At 41.8% G+C, this 22875-nt stretch overlaps 2 protein-coding genes across 2 annotated transcripts; both read left to right on the forward strand.

Annotated features, from left to right (window-relative positions):
* The first annotated feature begins 761 nt into the window (after positions 1-761).
* Positions 762-10104, forward strand: LOC130490480 (vomeronasal type-2 receptor 26-like). The gene is made up of 6 exons (XM_056864307.1): positions 762-976; positions 4242-4533; positions 4684-5523; positions 5707-5943; positions 6888-7014; positions 9191-10104. Exons 1-6 carry the CDS (start codon positions 762-764, stop codon positions 10102-10104), a joined length of 2625 nt encoding a protein of 874 aa, XP_056720285.1.
* A 5268-nt stretch (positions 10105-15372) lies between these two features.
* LOC130490481 (vomeronasal type-2 receptor 26-like) lies at positions 15373-22131 on the forward strand. Its single transcript, XM_056864308.1, has 5 exons — positions 15373-15516; positions 15835-16689; positions 18063-18290; positions 19197-19323; positions 21236-22131. The coding sequence occupies exons 1-5, from the start codon at positions 15373-15375 to the stop codon at positions 22129-22131; spliced, it is 2250 nt and encodes a 749-aa protein (XP_056720286.1).
* The last annotated feature ends 744 nt before the right edge of the window (positions 22132-22875 follow it).

Below are 22875 nucleotides of genomic sequence, written 5' to 3' on the forward strand. Positions count from 1 at the left end.
AAACAGATCTGAGGCCTATGACACACATACCCCAAAGATTATCTCTTCCCATATGTCCCTGTGTGCCAACTACAGTCTTCAGCCACAGTCTTCCTGGCTGTTCCCCCACTTAAGGTATCCAATATCACAAACCATACCCTGTTACTGTTCTATCGTAGCTTCCACACTGTCCCCAGAGACAGGAAAGGGTGCCATCACTATGAATCTTCAGATATGCACTGCAAGTTAATTTCATTTTCTAGGGCATTTAGTAGTGCATAGACTGCAGATATTTTATAGGGCGTTATTTGGGGTCTTACTTTGCTGGTTCGAAATGGTGTTTCTAATTGTGACTTGTAAGCTGCCTTGAGCCATACAGAAAGGCCGGATATAAATAAACATGTTTTCTTCTAGAATTCCACCAGGAATCCCAATTTTGGCCATTACCTTCCCAATTAATAATTATAGGACCGTAATTTAATTTGCCACTTGACAAAATCCCTATGGACTTTCAAGGTGTTCATGTAAAACTAATAACAGGGATGGTGAAAGTTGGTACAAATATACCTTATCATATCTACAATGGGACCAGAAACTACAAACAGACTAGAGATGCATCAGTCTGATCCCTGAGAGTTTACATTTAAAAATACAGGCTTTGGGTCTATCAGCAGAGAGAATGTTAATTCATATCAGGCTGTTGTTATCCTGGAAGGACTTGTATCAGTGAAAGTCGATAGTAAAAGCAGGGCCTGAATTTATAGGGAAGATCTATACTTAGGATGAAGGTATTTGTGTTGTTACAGCTGGTACTGTTTTATGAAAGAACATTGAAGGCTCATATTGTGAAGTGTAGGATTCGAGATCTTGACCCTCCGCTCCAAGAGTACCATCAATCAGGAGACTTCTTTATTGGTGGTATTGCTTCTCAGAGTTTCAACGTCAATCCTGTATACTTCACTGAATACCCTCCATCTGCATTGGCTGATGAGCTTCTGTAAGCATTAACTGTCTTTAAGTTGATTTTTACATTTCCTTTTCAGCTCACTGAGTGTTCAGTTCCAGCAGCAATGGTCCATTAACATCCTAAAAACTAGTCAAATTTCAGTAATTTAATGCACTGTGATTTATTTTGCCTTCTTGTGTACACTCCTATGTCTATTTCTGCCTTGATTTCTATCTGCCTTCCTTCCTGTTACCACAGAAGTACATTTGAGCCTCCCTTATCAGGTCAGTACTTCACCTAACACAGAAGAAGAAGAAGGAGTTGTTTTTTATATGCCAAATTTCTCTACCACTTAAGGAAGAATCAAACTGGCGTACAATCACCTTCCCTTCTCCTCCCCACAACTGACACCCTGTGAGGTAGGTGAGGCTGAGAGAGCTGTGACTAGCCCAAGGTCACCCAGCTTGCTTCATGTGTAGGAGTGGGGAAACCAACCCAGTTCACCAGATTAGTGTGGGCCGCTCATGTGGAGGAGTGGGGAATGAAACCTGGTTCTCCAGATCAGAGTCCACCACTCCAAACCACTGCTCTTAACCACTACACCACACTGGCTCTCTCACAGTATTGTAATCTCTTTCTGGCAGCAGCTTTCCATGGTTTCCAGCATGGAAGGAACTTTCCCAATACTGGTTCCGTGTGACCTTTAAGTGGGTGTACTAGAGATGGAACCTGGGACTTTCTGTATGCAAAGAAAGTGCTCTGCAGCTGAGGCACAAGCCACCCCCCTAAGCTCCCCACAGTCTAGAATAGATGGCATTTTCCACCATTAGTAAGTTCATTATGAATAATCATTCTTTTGCACGCATTCCTGGATGCATACCTAGCAAATTTGCTTCAGCTCTTTCCTGAAGCTGAATGAGGCCATTGCTTAAATGACCAAGCCCTATGAGGAAAGGCTGAGGGAGTTGAGAATATTTAGTCCGGAGAAGAGGAGACTGAGGGGGGCACATGATTGCTCTCTTTAAATATTTGAAGGACTGTCACTTAGAGGAGAGCAGGGAGCTGTTCCTGTTGGCAGCAGAGGATAGGACTTGTGATAATGGATTTAAATTGCAGGCAGAGAGGTACCAACTGGATATCAGGGAAACGTTTTTTATACTAAGAGTTGCTCTACAGTGGAATCAGCTACCTAGGGAGGTGGTGAGCGCCCCCTCACTAGCAGTCTTTAAGCAGAGGCTGGACAAACATTTGTCAGGAATGTTCTCAGCTGATCCTGTGTTAAACAGGGGGTTGGACTAGATGGCCTATATGGCCCCTTCCAATTCTATGATTCTATTTCAACAATAACATCCCAGTTTTTAGAAGCCAGCACATATAATTGGTGCCTTTTCTAGCATATTTGTTATAATCCAGTTTTACATTGCTCGGAAGCCATAAGATCCCTTCTAGGGAAGAGTTTCTGCTGAGGTAATTTATATTAAGAAAATGAAAATTTATTCAGACTCTAAAATATTAAATTATATTCTTCTGTACATTTTCTTCAAATTGTGAAATCATGGGGGGAAATCCATTTTGTAGACTTATACACAAATCTTCTTATCATATATTCTGAGTAAAGAGGAAATATTTCATGGGACTTTTTTTTCCAGTGCTCTCCAAAATGTCTATTTTTTTAATCAGGAAATAGTGAAAAGTCCTATGTTAAGAAGGGTCCCCCCAAATATTTTTTCTTCCCCGCTCCCAGACCTTCACATCTGTAGGGAGGATCTATACCTACAAGGTATAGAAGATGCTGTAACCTATAGTACCTTCTGAGATAAGGACTTCAGCCAGCTTGCCACTCAAGGTTCTCTAGTGGTGCCGAAATGATGGATTAGAACAGTATCTTGGGCTCATTTTTTAAAGGAGTTATACTTCTCTTGTACATTTTCCATGCTTTCTGTAGCTACCTTAAATGCCTATATTGCCAGAAAGACATGAATTATCTAAATAAATAATAAAAATGGGATATTGATTTGGGAAACTGTCCCTTCCTGTTTTTCTGCCAATAATAATTTTTCTTTCTGCTTCTTTTTCATTTTACTCTAGAATCATAGAATCATAGAGTTGGAAGGTACCACCAGGGTCATCTAGTCCATACCCCTGCACAATGCAGGAAACTCACAACTACCTCCCCCACACACACCCAGTGCCCGGAAGATGGCCATGATGCCCCCCTCTCATGATCTGCCTATGTTCGCAGAATCAGCATTGCTGACAGATGGCCATCTAGCCTCTGCTTAAAAACCTCCAGGGAAGGAGAGCTCACCAGCTCCCGAGGAAGCCTGTTCCACTGAGGAACCACTCTAACTGTAAGAAAATTGTTCCTAATGTCTAGATGGAAACTCTTCTGATTTAATTTTAACCTATTGGTTCTAGATCACTTACAGTATCCTAATAGTTTGATACAGATGCAAAATGCTACCAATGCAGATGTTTTTGAGACAGAGGTCCACCCAGAGCTGATCACCCCAAATTGTATTATACCCATATTATACTCCTAACTTTTCTTCCTGTTTTCCATCCACAAAATAGCTCCATGTGGGGATCAGCTTTTCTGCCTTGGTTTAAGCAGCCATATGAGTTCACGTGGTGTATCACATTTCTTAAAGGCTGAGTTCTGAGTCATTTCTAGTCGTATAGTATTATTAGTTATCTTATGTCAGACAGATACTGTGTGTGTGTAAAGTGCCGTCAAGTCGCAGCCAACTTATGGCGACCCCTTTTTTGGGGTTTTCATGGCAAGAGACTAACAGAGGTGGTTTGCCAGTGCCTTCCTCTGCACAGCAGCCCTGGTATTCCTTGGTGGTCTCCCATCCAAATACTAACCGAGGCTGACCCTGCTTAGCTTCTGAGATCTGACGAGATCAGGCTAGCCTGGGCCATCCAGGTCAGGGCCAGACAGATACTACATGCTACATAATAAAAACTGAGCTACATTAAACAAAAAACTTAACATTTTCCCTTGCAACATTTCCTTTTTATTTTGAATAGAACTGGTAAACTGATTCTAACATTCCTAAGCAAAATCCTTGTTGCTTGGAAAGGATTGACATGCATGTTTCTCGGAGCTCCTGAGAGGTAGGGCAGAACATAAATGGGATCCTTTTTAAATGTTTGTGTTATCATTGTGCTATCATCTCACGATTAAGACAAAAGTGTTTTATAAATAAAAATAAATTGCAATAAATGTAATAAATAATAATAATACATGAAAATGATGCAGAATACAATGCAACAGATGTAAAATAACTTTGTGATGCAACTCTCATTCTAGTACCATACCTAAGAATTACCAGCACATGCTGGCCTTGGAATTTGCTGTAAAGGAGATCAATGAAAATTTAGCAATCTTACCCAATGTCACCTTGGGCTTTCAAATTTATGACAGCTATTTCAATGCTAAGCCAACCTACCATGCCACAATGCAACTTATGTCCACCCAAAAGACATTTGTCCCTAACTTCAAATGTGACAACCAGAATAATCTGCTAGCTATCATTGGTGGATTGGATGCCGCAACCTCTTTTGATGTGGCAACAATACTGAGTATCTATAAGATTCCTCAGGTAAGATGGCTGAGTGTATGGGCATTTAACACTTTTGTTATTATATTATTATTGTAAACTACTTGGTGTGTTATTAAAAGAAAAGGAGCATATTATTATGTATTCCCATTCCAAAATAAAAAGCAACTCCTCCTCCTCCTCCTCCTTTAGCTCATATATGGTTCTGCTCCAGAGACAGATACAAATCCAGAACTTTCCTTCTACCAGATGTACCCCAATGAAGCCCTTCAGCATGCAGGAATTCTCTCCTTACTAATGTATTTCAAATGGACGTGGATTGGGGTCCTTGTTATGGATGATGACATTGGAGAAAACATTGTGCAAACATTACTTCCTGTGAGTTCCAAGTACGGTGTCTGTTTTGCCTTCATTGGAAGATGCCCCAGATCAAGGTTTGTCACAGAAAATATGTACCTGGTACAACAGGGGAGAGAAATATATGATAAAATAATGAGCAGCAAAGCCCACGTATTTGTGGCATTTGGACAATCATATAGCCTCAATGATCTGAGATGGTTGATGTTTCTATCAGAAGGGCAAAGTATCCCATGGAAAACAAAAGGTAAAGTGTGGATACTGACAGCCCAGATGGATTTCACTTCTTATGTTTATCAAAGGACTTGGGATACAGACATAATCCATGGTGCTCTGACCTTCAGCATACATTCCAGTCATCTTCCAAGATTTCAGAAATTTGTTGAGAACAGAAATCCTTCCAACACAGGGAGTGATGGATTTATATGGAACTTCTGGTGCCATGCCTTTGACTGTGTATTCCCAAATCAAATTCAGGGTGAAGTGAGGGATGATATTTGCACAGGGCAAGAGAAGTTGGAAAGCCTTCCTGGATCTTTTTTTGAAATGAGCATGACTGGCCACAGCTACAGCATTTACAATGCTGTCTATGCTGTGGCCTATGCTGTACATGCCATGCACCAGAAAAAGCACAGAACAATGGTAAACAGTCTTCAGGATCTAAACCAATGGCAGGTAAGGGCTTTGGATGCAAATTCAGGTGAGCACCATTTATGCAGAAACAACATGTGGCTTGTATTTGCATCCTAACTCATCTATCAAAAATCAGTTGCTCTTGTGCTTTTTTTTTCTCCTCCAGCTCAAATTTCATAAATATAATTCTGAACTATCCTTTGTAAAATTTTATTTTCCACCTAGCTACACTACTTCCTTAGAAGAACTTCATTTAACAATAGTGCTGGGGACAAAATTTCATTGAACAAAAATGGGGAGTCACTTGCTGGATTTGATATTGAGAACTGGATCATTTCCTCAAATCAATCCTTTCACAGAATGAAAGTTGGCAGAATGGATCTCCAGGATCCCCACGATCGTTCCCAACAAGCATTCACTATCAGTGATGAAGACATCACATGGCCGGACTGGTTTAACCAAGTAGGTTCTAGTGGTCCAAAGTCTGAAGAGTCTTTGAGCTATGAATTAGCATTGAGTTATAGATCTTTCATGCTGGTGGAAAAGGGAGGGACAGGTCCCCTTTGACCACGCCAAAAAAGCTATTATGGGCTTTACGGGACCTGTGTGAACAAAAGTCTTATGTAACCAGCACTATAATAATGAGGAGAATTCAGCAAGATTGAGTGAAAAAGCTCGGTTGATGGCACTTCTAGCTGTGCAAAATAATTTCACTGGGCACTAGTGAGCAACTAGAAAGCAGTAGTGAGCCATTATAAAAACTGTGTTTGGTTTGATTTGGTTTGAAATGATGTAGCAACTGACGTTCCAGTGTTTTCTTCAGGAACATGAGTGCATTTTCATCAAGTCGTTATTATTTGGATTAGTTAGATAATTAACTCTTATGAACATTTAGTAATTATGAACATTTCATGTTTATTTAATATTTACTCATTGAAACCATTATATCCCACCTTTTCCTGTGGTTCGAGGCAGCTCAGATTAATAGTTAAAAAGAATAACTAGTTCACATACATAAAGTAATTAGTTAATTATTTTAAATTGGGGCAACATAAAATATCCCAGCATTTCAGATGTCAGGATGAAGCCATGGATAATTGCTTAGTTCACCACTTGCCCTTATGAAAAAAACTCTGCGGTAATATTAATGTTTCAAGTGATGTCACAAATGAAGATTCAGACCTTTGTCCTTGACTGTGTACAGCTTTTTAGTTATCTCCTTATTATGGATAGTTAAATTATAGCTTATTATGAGTACTTAATAAATAGTTAATGACCGCAGCATTTCAAATATTACTGTGGTAGAATAGTAGGGCGCAGTACATAAGTGTGTCTTTCACAAATAAACACATGGAAGAACTCATTAATCTCAAAACAATCTCTCTTGTCTTTCGTTTGCTCATTAGACACAGCCAATTTCGATATGTGGTGAGAATTGCCATCCTGGCTATAGCAAAATCATCAAGGAGGGGGAACCATTTTGTTGTTACGATTGCATGCCATGTCCATATGGGAAGATCTCAGACCAAAATGGTAAGAAATACTTATTTACTAGTGTTATGTATGAAATGAATCCCAACCCATATATTTCACCAGAATAAAATACCAACAGAAACGACAAGACTCTCAGAATTAAAGCAAAGGTAGTACCCGCTGTTTGCTAGGAAAAAAACAACAACTCATTTTTATTTTCAGTTAATTGTTTTATTAAAATACATAAGATACAATACCTATTCTCTTCCCTAGCCCTGAACAGAGGGGAGGGAGAAGGGGGGGGGTAAACATGAAGGAAGGAAGAAACCAAGAAATAAAACAGAAAAAGAAGACATGGTGGGTGAACCTTATCCAACCAGATAAAATAAGTTCTATAGCATGTTTCAAGAAGCTCTCACAATTCAGCCCCAATACCATTATATTTCAAGCCTGTACCCTATATATGAAAAGCAATTTTTTCCCTTCACTGCCAAAAAGTGTCTTTGCACTTCTTCATGAGACACTGTGATGGAGCCTCGGATCTGAAAGGTATGAAAAATTTGAACATCATGGCTATCTTGTTCAGGTTTTGAATATTGATTGAAAGTTCAGTAGGGATGGGCTGGGTGAAAGCTAATGAGAAGATAATCGGCTGACAATTCAGTGAATGTGTTCCCTATCCTGAAAACATAATGAGGGACATTTCTACTAATCTCATTTCAGCACTGTTGCATAGTTTAGTTTGAAAGCTGGTTAGAGTCTAGGATGGAATCTGTGGACTGCTTATTTGAAAAGGGTAGATCACTAGACACAATTAAGTGGGGCTCTTCAATCTCAATTTCTTTTGTTGTTACACTTTTATTACACAAAGCTTTCACTTGATCAGGCGATAACACTTTGAAGAAAGATGAAGATCGGTATATAATAAATGGTTGTTCTCATCCTCACACCTCTGCCTCTTTCATAGGATTAGTACAAATTCTTGAACAAATCCTTTAGTTCTTTGGGAAAAACACCTTGAATTTGCATGAGGGACATCAATAGGGTTGTCAACCTCCAGGTACTAGCTGGAGATCTCCTGCTATTACAACTGATCTCCAGCCAACAGAGATCACCTGGAGAGAATGGCTCCATGGCATTGTAGTCCTTCCCCTCTCCAAACCCCCTCCTCCTCAGGCTGTGCCCCAAAACCTCTCACCGGTGGTGAAGAGGGACTTGGCAACCCTAAACATCAAATGTTGGTATGCTGTATAAGATTTTGCACCCATATGTAGGGCTGTCAATTCGGTTCGGTCCGAACTGAAAATCAACCGAATTTCCCCTGATTCGGTGATTTTCTGTTCGGACGGATCCGAACTCAAAACTGGCGGGCAACCGGGGGGGCCGAATTCAGCGAGTTTGGGAGTTCGCGAATAAATTCGGCAAATTCGGCCCCCCTTCAGGGGAGCCCGCTGAAAGGCGCGGGCTGCCCTTTAAACTGATCTGAGCCTCCCAGCTGGGAGGCGCAGGTCAGTTTAAAGGGCAGCCCGCCCCCCTTCAGCGGGCTCCGCTGGAGAGGCGCGGGCTGCCCTTTAAACTGACCTGCGCCTCCCAGCTGGGAGGCTCAGATCAGTTTAAAGGGCAGCCCGAGCCTCTCCAGCGGAGCCCGCTGAAGGGGGGCGGGCTGCCCTTTAAACTCATTTGCGCCTCCCGGCCGGGAGGCACAGATGAGTTTAAATGACAGCCCGCGCCTCTCCAACGGAGCCCGCTGAAGGGGGGCGGGCTGCCCTTTAAACTCATCTGAGCCTCCCAGCTGGGAGGCGCAGATGAGTTTAAATGACAGCCCGCCCCCCTTCAGCGGGCTCCGCTGGAGAGGCGCGGGCTGCCCTTTAAACTGACCTGCGCCTCCCAGCTGGGAGGCTCAGATCAGTTTAAAGGGCAGCCCGAGCCTCTCCAGCGGAGCCCGGTGAAGGGGGGCGGGCTGCCCTTTAAACTGATCTGCGCCTCCCAGCTGGGAGGCTCAGATCAGTTTAAAGGGCCCCCGTGCGCCTTCAGGGAATCCCTCTGAAGGCGCGCTGGGGCCGAATTTTCCCCCAAACTCCGGATCCCCCCGAATTACCGGGGATCCGAAGCGGGGGAATTCGGACTTCGGCATGTACCGAACCCACAAGGGTCAAATTCGGCCGAATCCGAACTGTACCAAATTTTTTTTTTGACAGCCCTACCCATATGCATAAAATCTTATTTTCATTTGCAGACCTTGACAACTGCTATAAGTGTTCAGATGAAAAGTACCCAAGCAAAACCCAGGATGTATGTATTCCCAAGTACATCAGCTTTCTTTCTTATGAAGAGCCTTTGGGGATGAGTTTAGCATTTTTTGCTCTTTCATTCTCTATGATCACTGCTCTGATACTCAGAACATTTAAAAAATATCAAAGTACTCCCATCGTCAAAGCCAACAACCGGAACCTCACCTACACTCTTCTCATCTCCCTTCTGCTCTGCTTCCTTTGTGCTTTGCTATTCATTGGCAGGCCAGAGAATGTGATCTGTCTCCTCCGCCAAACTACTTTTGGCATCACCTTTTCAGTGGCAATTTCCTGTGTGCTTGCCAAAACCATGACTGTGGTTCTGGTTTTCATGGCCACCAAGCCAGGATCTGGCAAGATAAAATGGGTGAGGAAACGCCTGGCCAACTCTATTGTTCTTCCCTGTTCCCTTATGCAAGCAGGCATTTGTGCTCTTTGGCTAGCGAAGTCTCCTCCATTCCCAGATGTCGACATGCACTCAGTGACTGAAGAAATTGTCCTAGAGTGTAACGAAGGCTCCGTGACTCTGTTTTACTGTGTCTTGGGTTACATGGGATTCCTGGCTGTTTTGAGCTTCACTGTGGCTTTCCTTGCTAGGAAACTACCTGATACTTTCAATGAAGCCAAGTTCATCACCTTCAGTATGTTGGTCTTTTGCAGTGTATGGTTATCCTTTGTTCCAACCTACTTGAGCACGAAGGGGAAATACATGGTAGCTGTGGAGATCTTCTCTATCCTAGCTTCCTGTGCGGGGCTACTGAGTTTAATTTTTTTCCCTAAATGCTTTATAATTCTGTTGAGGCCTGAATTAAACACAAGGGAAATAATAAGGGGCAAAATACAAAGCACAGAAGCATAATTCACTTTCTACAGTAATTGAAAGACAGGTTTGCACTCATGAGAATGTCTCTGAGACTTTCCCACATGAACACATACACATGTGTTTAAAGTGATTTAAGACTCGGACTGTAAACCTTTGTCGGTAAGACCATTTTAGTCCATGTATCTTGTTTTATCTGGCCAAGGGCCGCAAATAAACTATCTATCTATCTATCTATCTATCTATCTATCTATCTATCTATCTATCTATCTATCTATCTATCTATCTATCTATCTATCTATCTATCATACACATGAAGCTGCCTTATACTGAATCAGACCCTTGGTCCATCAAAGTCAGCAGTGTCTACTCAGACTGGCAGTGGCTCTCCAGGGTCTCAGGCAGAGGTCTTTCACATCACCTACTTGCCTAGTCCCTTTAACTGGAGATGCCAGGGACTGAACCTGGGACCTTCTGCATGCAGATGCCAAGCAGTTGCTCTACCACTGAGACATGCTCCCCTTATTCCCTCTCAGTAGCTCCCCAGTCCGTGCCATAACTGATTGGATAAGTGGAGTTTACTTAGATCACTGCTTCATCCCACCTATGGTTTTTCTTTTCCACAGCACATATGTGTCCCTTTAGCCCAGTGGTCCTCATTCCACTGCTTTCCTCATTTTTATTGCTTTTTTATTGTAATATCATGTTCAATTAGTGCAGCTTTTATTGTATGCGCCTTGGTTCTTGCTTTGTGAAAGAAAGGCAGAGTAAATAAATGAATGAATAAATAAATGTTGCATTTTTAATTCTTTGTTGCTAAAAGATTGAAGGGGGATACCTGTTAATGGATTCCAGGGAGTCTTTCTTCAGGTTTACAGCAAAGCACTGTTAACAAAAACAGTAGAAAATAGAAACACCTGCACACAGCACTGACAAATAAAGAAATTAAAATCAGAACTTTGTGCAACAAAGGGGAGAACTCAATAACTGAGCACAGCTAAAAGTCTGGGAAGATCATGTGTCTTAACTTAAGGTTGCCAGCTGCAGCAGGCATTCCAGTATGACTGAACCATAGAGTTTTGGGTGAATCCTAGAGTGTTGCCCTCAATGTAATGATGTCCCTTCTGGTTTTTGCCAAAATGTGATGTAGCATGCCAGGGCAATGCTGGTGTCCCCCATTTCCTTCCATTTTTCTTCTACTGGCCCTGGAAGTTCCAGCAGGTAACACTAAGTGATGGCCCACCTAGTCTTAATTTAGAATCAAAAACTCAGTAGGCTTGGCATCTGATAATCTCCACATCTGCTACTCCCGAAAAGGTCCTACTTCTGTCCCTAAACTGCTTTAATTCATAGAAAGAAGGAGCAAGACCTCTGACAAAGATTTCAACTAGTTCCAACCACAGACTGGTAGTGATGGAAAGTGCTGTCAAGTCACAGAAGAATTATGGCCACCCCACAGAGTTTTCAAGGAAAGAGATGTTCAAAGATAGTTTGTAGGGCTGTGCATTTTTATTTTTGGTATTTTTTAGGTTAAGGTTTAATAAACCCAGAAATTTTCAAAAAAAAAAAAGCTGAACATAATGGATTTGGCTTTTTGAAAAATTCAAAATTTTTCGAGTTTATTAAACTCAACCCCCCCCCCCAAAAAAGTGCAGAATATTCAGCATTATTTGGGATCCACTTGTTTGGCTCCCTTTATTGTCGCCATTTTGTAACCAGTACCCCCCCCCCTGAAAAATACCAAAAAGGTTTTTTTTCCAGGTTTTTCCTGTTCGGCTTTAGCCGAGTGCACATCCCTGATGGGTTGCCATTGCTTGCCTCCAGGTGGGTGGGCTGAGAGAGTTGTGAGAGAACTGTGACTGGCCCATTGTCACCCAGCAGGCTTCATGTGGAAAAGTAGGGAATCAAACCTGGTTCCCTAGATTAGAATCCGCCACTACACCACGCTGGCACTACACCATGCTGGCTCTCAGCCTCAGATTATGTCTGCCGAAATCATATTACCATGTAGGCCAGTAATAGTGCATTCCTAAAGGGGGAGCAAATGGTCTTAAGAGGAAGCGTGACCCTTTTTCTGGTGTCTATGGAGAAATTTTACAGCCTGAAGTCTTTTTTTTGCCACCACACCACACTGGCACTACACCCTGCTGGCTCTCAACCACAGATTATGCGTCTCTAAATCATATTCTCATGAAGGCCAGTAAAAGATCAAACATATTTATTTGTAATTTTCTTCCATAGACTGTCATGGGTCCACCAGTAAAAATACAGATGCTTTGTTTCAACTGCTTGAGGACCTAGTTACATGTTACATTATTCTTGCATCCTCCCACCATATGCCACAAAGACTTCCAATCAGACATGTCTTGCAAATTCTGTGCTCAGAACTCGATTTTCAGGCATGCAGGGTCCCTGTTATTTTGCTTGCAGGAAGTGATAATTACACATAGGATTCCCCAGCAGGGAAAATATTTGCTCTGCAGAGTTGTTTCCATCCAGGGAAATGGCGGAGTGAGGCTGAAGCCCCATCTCCTAATGTACCATGGTCCCAATCTGAATTGGGGCCCCCTGAGCTTTCTGTGACTAAGAACTTAATCTTGGGTTTCACGGTTCTTTTTCTTACTGTGGATCAAGGCCAAGTGTCCTTTGGTATCCAGCAAAGAAGAAAAGAAACGTGTTCAAATATGGCCAATATGTTGTCAACAGAGAATCCATCTTGGAGAAATTTCACAGCCTGAAGTCTTTTTTTTTTTTCCTTTTGCAGGTGCAGAGTGCACTCCCCTGCAAAATCCTCTTTCCAAGGACAGGTTGTCAGGCTAGCTAACTTAGTTCATGCATTTCAGCTGGGAACCTAGTAAGGGAGGGGGGACTCACTCACACCCTGGAAAGTTCCATGAATGCAGCCCTATGATTGGTTGTCGAGATCAGGAGGTTAGGGGCAGCTTTCTCCATAAGTGTAGCTAACGAGAACATAACTTCATCCTTTCCCCCTTACTCCTCCTTGTTGCCAGAAAGACACTTGGATAAAGCTCTGGAAACTATTTGCCTTAAGAACCAACTATGCTGTATTAGGTCACCTGTAAGTAATGAGTACCCAGCTTGCTGGGGGTAAAAGGAAGATGACTGGGGAAGGAACTGGTAAAACACCCCGTAAACAAAGTCTGCCTAGGAAACTTCAGGATGTGACATCACCCCATGGGTCAGGAATGACCCGGTGCTTGCACAGGGGACCTTTACCTTTACCTTTTTACGTAGATAGCTAGTTGGCTTGATTATTTTCTGTGCATCCTGCTACCGTTGAACTGTATGCCTTGTTGTTGAATACCTTTCTCTAACTTTCTTCAATAAAGCCATACTTAGCTTTATGGTGTGTTTTCTTCAAAGAGTTTCTGGTACCAAACCCAGGTGAGCTTAGTTGCATACCACACCACGGTAAGGACAGCCATGACACGTTTTCTTTTGCGATTCCCCATGGAGTCCTCACCTCTGAAGCTCTGATTCTTGTCCCTTTCATTATCTCAAAGTAAGTAATTATGTCCCTTGTTCAATTCCCAAAGAAGTTGAAGTGCTCATTATCAATACCTTAGCATAGTATGTGAGGTAAGGTCTAAAAACACCCTAAAGCATTCCAGTATTGAAATAGGGATTGTGAATGCACCAATCCACTAGTCTGATGTCAGATATATTATACCTTATACTCAGAGATTCAGATGGAGTGAAGATCCACTCAAGTCAGACTGCCGTAATGATAGAGTTGCAATGCAGGGGATCATAGGACCTACACGAAAATAGAATTGTTAAGAAAAAAATATCATATTTCCTCTTTACACAATTTCTCCTTGAAAACCAATAGTAATTTTTCCATCTCTGATGGAATGTGGAGTTTGTTTCTAATATATTTCATCTTTCTTTGAAGAAAATTTTGAAGAAAGGAGGGGCAGGGAGGGAGATTGTGCAAAATTTCAGAATTTCACTCTGTAGGTGCTCAGAGGTAGTCAGTGTCTTCCTGAACTTTCCTATCATCCTGCTACAGCACACACACACACACGCACACACACACACACACACACACACACATACCTGAGTTGTGTAAAATAAAACAACTGCAAGGACTGAAGTTACCAAAGGGTGCACTGATTTCTCTGCAAAGGGAAATGGGAGAGAAGTCGCTCTTTTAAAAGAGAAAAAAGCGAGTAAGAGGACTCAAAGCCTATATCTTTAAAAAAGCATTTTTGGAAAAAGAGGAACTTATGTCAGCAATTACCCTCCCTGAAACTGCACCAGAACAAACCGATGGGAGATGGGTGAGTGCTCTCAGAATTGCAGTCACAAACAATCCATCAGTACCCAAAACTGAATAATCCAAAATTCTTTGAATGGACTTCTAGAATCAGTTGTTAATAAGAAAAGGAAAGGGTTCCAGACTTTACAGAACAGGTAAGAGAACCAGAACAGGCACTTAATAAAGACATCTGATCTTATCATTGATGATACCTAGAAGGAAGTAATTTTGTTGTGTTAAGCCTCTCCATCTGGAGCTGCATTGTTGTGTCAAATGAATGAGGAGTTGTGTATTGTGCCCTGTATTGTATGAAGAACCATCCCTGCATATCTTTCTGGACTCAAATAAAACAGGTATTATATCAACATTTCCCATTCTTTTAGTTCATGTCTGTCTCCATAGCGTCATGTTATAACTGTTCATCTGCGCATTGATAAAGCACTTCTAATTAGAACCCTTGATCTGATTGTCCAGATGATGACACAAACATCATTTCTGTGCATCATTTTCCTCCTGCACACAAGGACTTTCGCTCAATGCAGCAGCAGAAGCCCACACTCTCCGCTTCATGAGCTTCACCAGCCAGGGGACCTCTTTGTGGGTGGCATCGTTTTTCATGCCTTCATCTTGTCCCAGCCAATAGATTTCACAGATTATCCCCCACCGACTTGTTCTGAAGATATTACGTAAGCAGTTAACTCTTCTGAATTTTGTGTTTCATTTTGGGGGGAAAGGGGTAGAAAGATTTGCAAATCTACACTGAAATGTGCTCTGGAAAACACCATTGTATTATAGCAATAGCTTTCCAAAATAACAAAAACTTTGACGCAAAACTGCATTTGCTTTATTCTAAATGAAAATGCACCTCTCGTTGTAGTGTACTGACTAAGAATTATCAGCACATCCTAGCCTTTGTATTTGCTGTAAAAGAGCTCAATGAAAACCCACAGATCTTACCCAATGTCACTCTGGGAGTCCACATCTATGACAGTTATTTTAATGCAGAATGGACCTATCAATCCACAATGCGACTCATCTCCACACTGGGGAGATTTGTCCCCAACTACAAATATGACTTCCAGAATAACCTCTTAGCAGTCATTGGTGCACTAGATGCACCGATCTCCCATCATGTGGCAGTCATCTTGCATATCTACAAGATTCCACAGGTAGGAACTCTCTCTGTGTGTTTTATTTCTGTGTAGATTTCTTTTCAAAATGTCCCCCACTGCACACACATGCAAGAGAACATACACATGCACACTTATTTCATATTAAGTATCACTGACAGCTATGCAGAATTTAATTTAAAGGATTTCCTCCTTAGTCATGCACCTTTCTATAGTCTTTCATACATTTCTCTTTATAATCTGAGTAGTGGGAACAAAGAATGAATGAAAATAATTTCACTGTGTTGTGCTTTGCATTATGATTTATAAATGCCAACAATACTAGATATCTTTTCCCTATCCCATATTTATTGTTAGCTCATCTATGGCTCCACTCCAGTAATGAATGATAAAATCCCTGGTCTGCTCTTCTACCAGATGGCTCCAAAAGAGACTATACAGTATATAGGGATTTTAAAATTACTTCTGCATTTTAAGTGGACGTGGATTGGGGTTCTTTATGTGGATGATGACAATGGAGAGAGATTTGTACAATCTGAATTGGAGCTCTTTTCCCAGAATGGTATCTGTGTTGCCTTCATGGAAAGATTCCCCGACTCACCCTTTCTCTCTGGACTTCAGGAGAATCTGCTTAAGGGAACAAAAATATACAATAAAGTCATGGGAAGCAAAACCAATGTATTGGTAGTTTATGGAAAATCCTACAGCATGGTATATTTGAGATGGTTCACTTTTTTCTCAGAACTAGAAAACATGCCACAGAAGGGGAAAGTGTTCATAATGACAGCTCAGATGGAGCTCAATTCATACACCTATCAAAGGACTTGGGGTACGGACATCATTCATGGTGCCCTGTCCTTCACTGTACATTCCAGAGATCACCCTGGATTTCAACAGTTTGCAGATAGCAGAAACCCTTCCAGCATAACAAATGATGGTTTTATCAGGGATTTCTGGCAACAGGCCTTTGGATGTCGATTCCTAAAATCTACTCCAGACAACATAAACGATGACATCTGTACTGGGGAGGAGAAGCTGGAGAGCCTTCCTGGGCCTTTCTTTGAAATGAGCATGACTGGCCACAGTTACAGCATCTACAACTCTGTCTATGCTGTGGCCCATGCTTTCCATGCCATGCTCTCATCTAGACTCAAAGGCAGAGCAGTAGTTGATGGAAGAGGTTTGAAACTTCATGTTCAAGGGTGGTGGCAGGTAATGTAGAAACAACATCTGGGATTCGAAGTATAACCCATCTTTATTTATTCTCTAAATCCTTCCGGAGGTAATCTTTCAGTCTTTCTTAGTTTCTCTACAGAGACATGGTACATATTTCTTGTTTCCATCAACAAACATTTTATTCCTCTTTGTGCTTTGTGAGCTTTCTGCTCGTAATGTTGATCCTTTATGAAATTTCCCTTCCTACTTCTATAATCTAGGGATCGTAAAATACAAATCCTTTTCACCCTCAGTGTATCCATAACATCATTCTGATGTGGCCACTATCAGACACGAAAAAAATGATTCTGAGATTGTACATTCATGACATTTCTTTTCTGTGCTTCTCTGTCTCCTTTCTTGAGGCATTTTGTGTCTAGGAATAAGACAGAGTCTACAGCTAACACACCCCAAAATGGGCTTGTCTGAACTCCCTTCATCCTTAGGCATCCAAGGGTACTCACCAAGCTTTCCTCTCTTTCTTACATTAAAACCATATATTCCTGCTAATCTAGTTAGGATTTTGCCAGTGAAAACAAGACCTATTTAAATACCAGCTTCACCACAGGCTAGCATGGTGAAGCTTGTGAGAAAGAGGGGCCATCTTGCCCAATTTGATGGATTTCCCCCCAAATTCCTGCTTGGTTCAGAAGCAACCAGAAATATACGAAGGGTTTCATTTTAGACAACGGTAAATGTATAACTGTTTTTTCAGGGGGCAGCTGGGTTGGTCTTCAGTAGAGGAGCTAGATTCAAGTCCAATTGCACTTTAGAGACCAGCAAGATTTGCAGAACATAAGCTTTCGAGACTCAAAATTCCCTTCATCAGATACAAGTAGTCATTTTTGTTGAATATATATGTGTGTGTAAGACAAAGACAGGGAGAAAGAGAGAGGGAGACAGAGCAATTTACTCACCACTCAAGTCAATGAGTCATTATTTCTGAATGATTGACCATCCATTATAGATAGACAGAAATATACAGGGATGGGCATGCAGATATATTACATATGAATCTGGTTAGCAATACAGCAGCAAGTGCAAGCATATACTACACCAGCGTAGATGTACACTGTACAGGAAACCAGATTCTTCTACTAACCTGTGCCACTGTGCATCTCTACATATATTTGAATCATAATATTGAAATTGGCTAGAAGAATGACTGAAAACTCTAACATCCAAGAAATCTGAGAATGAATGGGAAACTGTCAGAAAAGCTGAGCTTCACTATTATTTGAAACATCACTGCTTTCAGGGGGGGAAAAAACCTTCAAATTTGTATTCATCCAGTGCAGCAGTTTGTGTGAAATGTTGAACACACCAATTGCCATATTTGGGACACTCTTATCTTTCCCTTTCCAATCCAGCTCCATCACTTTCTGAGAGGTATTTCATTCAACAACAGTGTCGGGGACAAGGTTTGCCTCGATCAAAATGGGGAGTTAGCAGCTGGATTTGATATTATAAACTGGGTTTTCTCCACCAACCAGTCCTTTCAGAGAGTGAAAGTTGGGAAGATGCATCCACAGCTTCCTCTAGACCAAGCGTTCACCATTGATGAGGATTCGATCACGTGGCACACCTTATTTAACCAGGTAAGACACAACTTTGGGCAATCAGGGAAGTCTCCCTCCCACCTCTGAAACAGTACAGTCCAAAGTTAATTTTATTGGACAGTGCCAAGCATCTATGAAATCATGAGTGCTTTTTAAAACACATACACAACCCCTACAGTATACTCATTGATGTGACAAAATGAGCACCCACAATATTCTGCCCTGATACTTGTGTGAAAATATTAACAGAGATCTTGCAGAAGGGAATGTAACATAGACAAGGTAGCTAACAAACGGGTGCAGACTTTCCCTAGCATTGACTGTAATGACATCCCAACACACATTTGGTTCTACTAGTCCAGGCACCCTGGGGGTCTACTAGTGTCTTCCAGGAGATCTGCCATTATAAGGAAAGGAGATGAGCCTTTCTCATTCAGTCTAGCTAAAATGAAAACGGAACCCTCTGTTTTTGAGGAATGGGCGCAGGGAATGTCCATGTCCGAAGAAAAGGATACAATTGGCTTCCTCCTCTTTCACAGGTCAGGAGTTCCTAGAGTTGCCGGTGCCTGCAGTCATTAGCTTCCAAACCACATCAGAGTACTGGCCAGAAAACACATGGATTGGTTGCTGTGAAACCATGGTTCAGCTCTAGGAACTCCAATGGTTTGAGTGGCACCAAAGTAATAAAGCCCTGATGCAGCTATATTAGTTTCTTTCAGCATAAAAATGAAATGTCCGTGTGGTAAGTGACGAGAGTGTTTCACTTGGATCTGGGAGACCTTAGTTCTAAGTGAACTCTTCCATGGAAGCTCACTGGGTGATGGAGTGCCAGCTCTATCTTGAGAAAATCCTGGAGATTTAGGAGTGTTATCTGGGGGGGGGTGTGTTCAGGGATGGGAGCCAGCTCAGTGGGGATCTGATGTCACTCTCACATTCTGGTATTAGGCACAGCCTCTTTCCATATGCACTGACAGTTGCGATCCTGGATATAGGAAGAAAAGAAAGGAAGGGGAGCCATTTTGCTGCTATGATTGCATCCCATGTCCAGAAGGGAAGATTTCAGATCGTAAAGGTGAGGTTTAACAAACATATTTGCTGAGTTTCAGAGAAATGTGGGTCTAAAAATATAAACAAACCAGAGCAAACTTTATTTGTGGGTTGCAAAGTCAATGTAATGTTCACAAGGGGAAGAAGAAGATGCATACCTCTGATATGTGTGCAGGTGTGTAAGTATTTGACCCTAGTTATACCATCCAGATTCAACAATTAAAAGTACAATTTATCCTAGTAAGCCAAATGATCAGGCCTTACACTGTATGAATGAGTTCTATTGTTCACTGGACATCCTCTGCTGTGGAGCACACTTCCTCTTTTGCCAGGACTTCCTTTTTTGCAAGGGCTCATTGAAAACTATTGACCTTGCACAAGCCGAAGCGTTAGAGAAAGAGAAAGCATGGTCTGTCGGGGTGACACTTCCCTGCTCACTAGACTTGCACCTAGCGAGATCTCCCCCTATTACAACTGATGTTTAGGTGACAGAGATCAGTTAGAATCATAGAATCATAGAGTTGGAAGGGACCACCAGGGCCAAAGAAACAGTTCCCGTAAAGAAACTGGCCACTTTGGCAATTTGACTCTATGGCATTGAAGTCTCTCCCCTCTGCAAACCCTGACCTCCTCAGGCTCCACCCCCAAAATCTCCAGGTGTTTCCCAACCTGGAGCTGGCAACTGTAGCCATTGCCTTCCTCTGCACAGTGACCCTGATTTTCCTTGGTGGTCTTTCACACAACTACTAACCAGGGCCAACCCTGCTTAACTTCTGAGATCTAGTGAGATCAGGCTAGCCTGGACCATGCAAGTCAGGGTGAACATCTTAGTACCTGCAAGCAAATACAAAAAGCACCAGTTAAGCTTTATTCCCTGATCTGGCTGGCTTGGGCTGGCCTGATCTTGTCAGATCATGGAAGCTAAGCAGGGTTAGCACTGGTTAGTACTTGGATAGGCGACCGTGAAGGAAGTCCAGAGTTGCTATGCAGAGGCAGACAATGACAAATCACCTGTATTCTTCTCATGTCTTGAAAACCCTAGGGGACTGTCATGGGGACTGTGACTAGATGTCACTTTATACCACCAAGCTTCCTGGAGTAGGATGTTCCTAGATGCTGTTCCTAGATGCTGCTTCCCTCACTTTTGGCAGCTTAGGGACACTGAGTAGTACTTGAGATAAGAACTTTACTTGATGAATGGGAAACAATGGGACAAGGATTATTAATAAGCACTGTTAATGGAAAAAATAGTTTGGTATGCAAGCTTTTCGTCAACACATAGCTGATATAATCTAAGACTTTGTTTACTGTGCTGTTATTTACTGGGGTCAATCTTGTGTAGATGGCTGTTTACATGCTTCAAGAGGGGTAGCCTATGATCACTATACTAACGAAGACAGGACACTGTGATCTGATGTGGATTCTCCCATCCTTTGAACAGCTGATGAAGTACCACTGCAGTAGATATTTATTCCATAAAGAATGTTTAATATATCATGAATGCTAATTCTCAGCATCAATCTCTGGGTCAACCATGTAACACAAAAACAAAACACAAGCCTTTATTGGCATATAAAATGGAAGAACATATATTTGGAAAAAACTAAGTACAAATAAATAAAATTGGTTAAACAATCCCAAATAAGCCATTAAGGGAAGCTTTACACCATTTACAATACCTGTAAGAATCTTGCCACTGATTCAGTTATTTTTGTGTTTTGTGGTCATAAGATAGGATATGCTGATTTCATCAGGCTCCCAACTCAAGGGGGGACATCTACTACTTGCATGGCTTCTAAGTTTCTGCATTTCTGTGTCTAATATCCTCCAATCTGATCAAAAAATCCATTATCTATGTGGTATATTGGTGGAATGTTGGGCACACTTGAGATGAATGGTGTATTTGTGATATTCAAACCACACCTCTTCCTTTTCAGACATGAATGACTGTAAAAAATGTGCAGATGAGCACTATCCAAACACACATCAGAGTGCATGCATTCCCAAGGAGATCAGCTTCCTGTCCTATGAAGAACCTTTGGGAATCATTGTAAACATTTTTACATTCTCCTTTGTCTTGCTTACAGCTCTGACAATAGTAATTTTTGTGAAGCACCACAACACTCCTATAGTCAAAGCCAACAACCAGAGCCTCACTTACAGTCTCCTCGTCTCTCTGCTGCTTTGTTTCATGTGTGCATTTCTATTCGTTGGCCCACCCCAGTGGGTGATGTGTCTCCTGCGACAAATGGCTTTTGGCATGGTCTTCTCTGTGGCTGTTTCTTGTGTGTTGGCAAAAACCATCACTGTAGTTCTGGCTTTCATGGCCACCAAACCAGGAAGCAGAATGAGGAAGTGGGTGGGGAAAAGACTGGGCAACTCCATTGTTCTTTCCTGCTCCCTCATCCAGGCAGGCGTTTGTACTTTATGGCTGATAACCTCACCCCCGTTCCCTGATGTTGACAAGCATTCAACAAGGAATGAAATTGTACTGGTGTGCAACGAGGGGTCTGTGACTCTGTTTTACTGTGTCCTGGGCTACATGGGCACTTTGGCCCTCGTGAGCCTCACCATTGCTTTCTTTGCCAGGAAGCTACCGGGCAGTTTCAATGAAGCCAAATTAATTACTTTTAGCATGTTGTTGTTCTGCAGTGTTTGGCTCTCCTTTATCCCAACATACCTGAGCACTAAGGGGAAATACATGGTTGTTGTGGAGATCTTCTCTATCCTCTCTTCCTCTGCTGGCTTGCTAGCTTGCATTTTTTCCCCAAAATGTTATATTGTTCTCTGGAGATCTGAACTAAACAGCAGGGAACATCTAATAAGGAAGTAACACCGAAGAATGTCTATGTCATGATCTATAATCTACTGTCCAGAGGAATGTGTGTCTTGTAATATTTTTCTGAGATTTTCTCTCTCAGCAGCTGGTCCATTTATATCGTCTCCAAAAGTGTCAAAGTACTCCCTGGTTTATTATTTTTTTTAAGAAATAAAAGTGTAAAATAGAAATGGTCATTTCTAATCCATTCCTTTCCATTTTTTTCTCAGCGTCCTTTCCCATGCCTCTTGATGAAACTCACAAACTCCTTGTTGGTTTCAGAAGTGTTTATGGTTCTTCTGTAGTTGTATTTACCGAGAAGAAACTCATAGGTCAGTTCTGGTAGAAATGTAGTCCTCAAATGTTTCAGGGCAATGTGATGAGTACATTTTTGACAAGAATGAAATCATGTTATCATGTTCCAACATGTGGAAGATTTGGTAGATATAATAGTGAGAGGTTCACTTTAACCTGAGTCCCTATGTAAGATGTCCATAAGAGTGACTTTTATTCAAGTTATCTAACTGGAATCAAGTCCTCGTTCATCATGTCAGAGTCCTGCATAAAGCACTCTATATGACTTTCTTTTCCATTAACTGATGCTCAATGGGCATCCTTAAGTTTGTGTAGAAGAACTGGAGGTCTAAAAGCAATCTGTCAATGGCTTTATTCTACTGAAATGTTCCCAAACTTCACCAGAGCTTCTGTATGAGAGCTTGGCCAAAAGCAGCCAGGACATCCATAATCACCGGCAGCTTT

The sequence above is a fragment of the Euleptes europaea genome, chromosome 18, assembly GCF_029931775.1.
Source record: "Euleptes europaea isolate rEulEur1 chromosome 18, rEulEur1.hap1, whole genome shotgun sequence".
In the NCBI taxonomy this organism is placed as follows: domain Eukaryota; kingdom Metazoa; phylum Chordata; class Lepidosauria; order Squamata; family Sphaerodactylidae; genus Euleptes; species Euleptes europaea.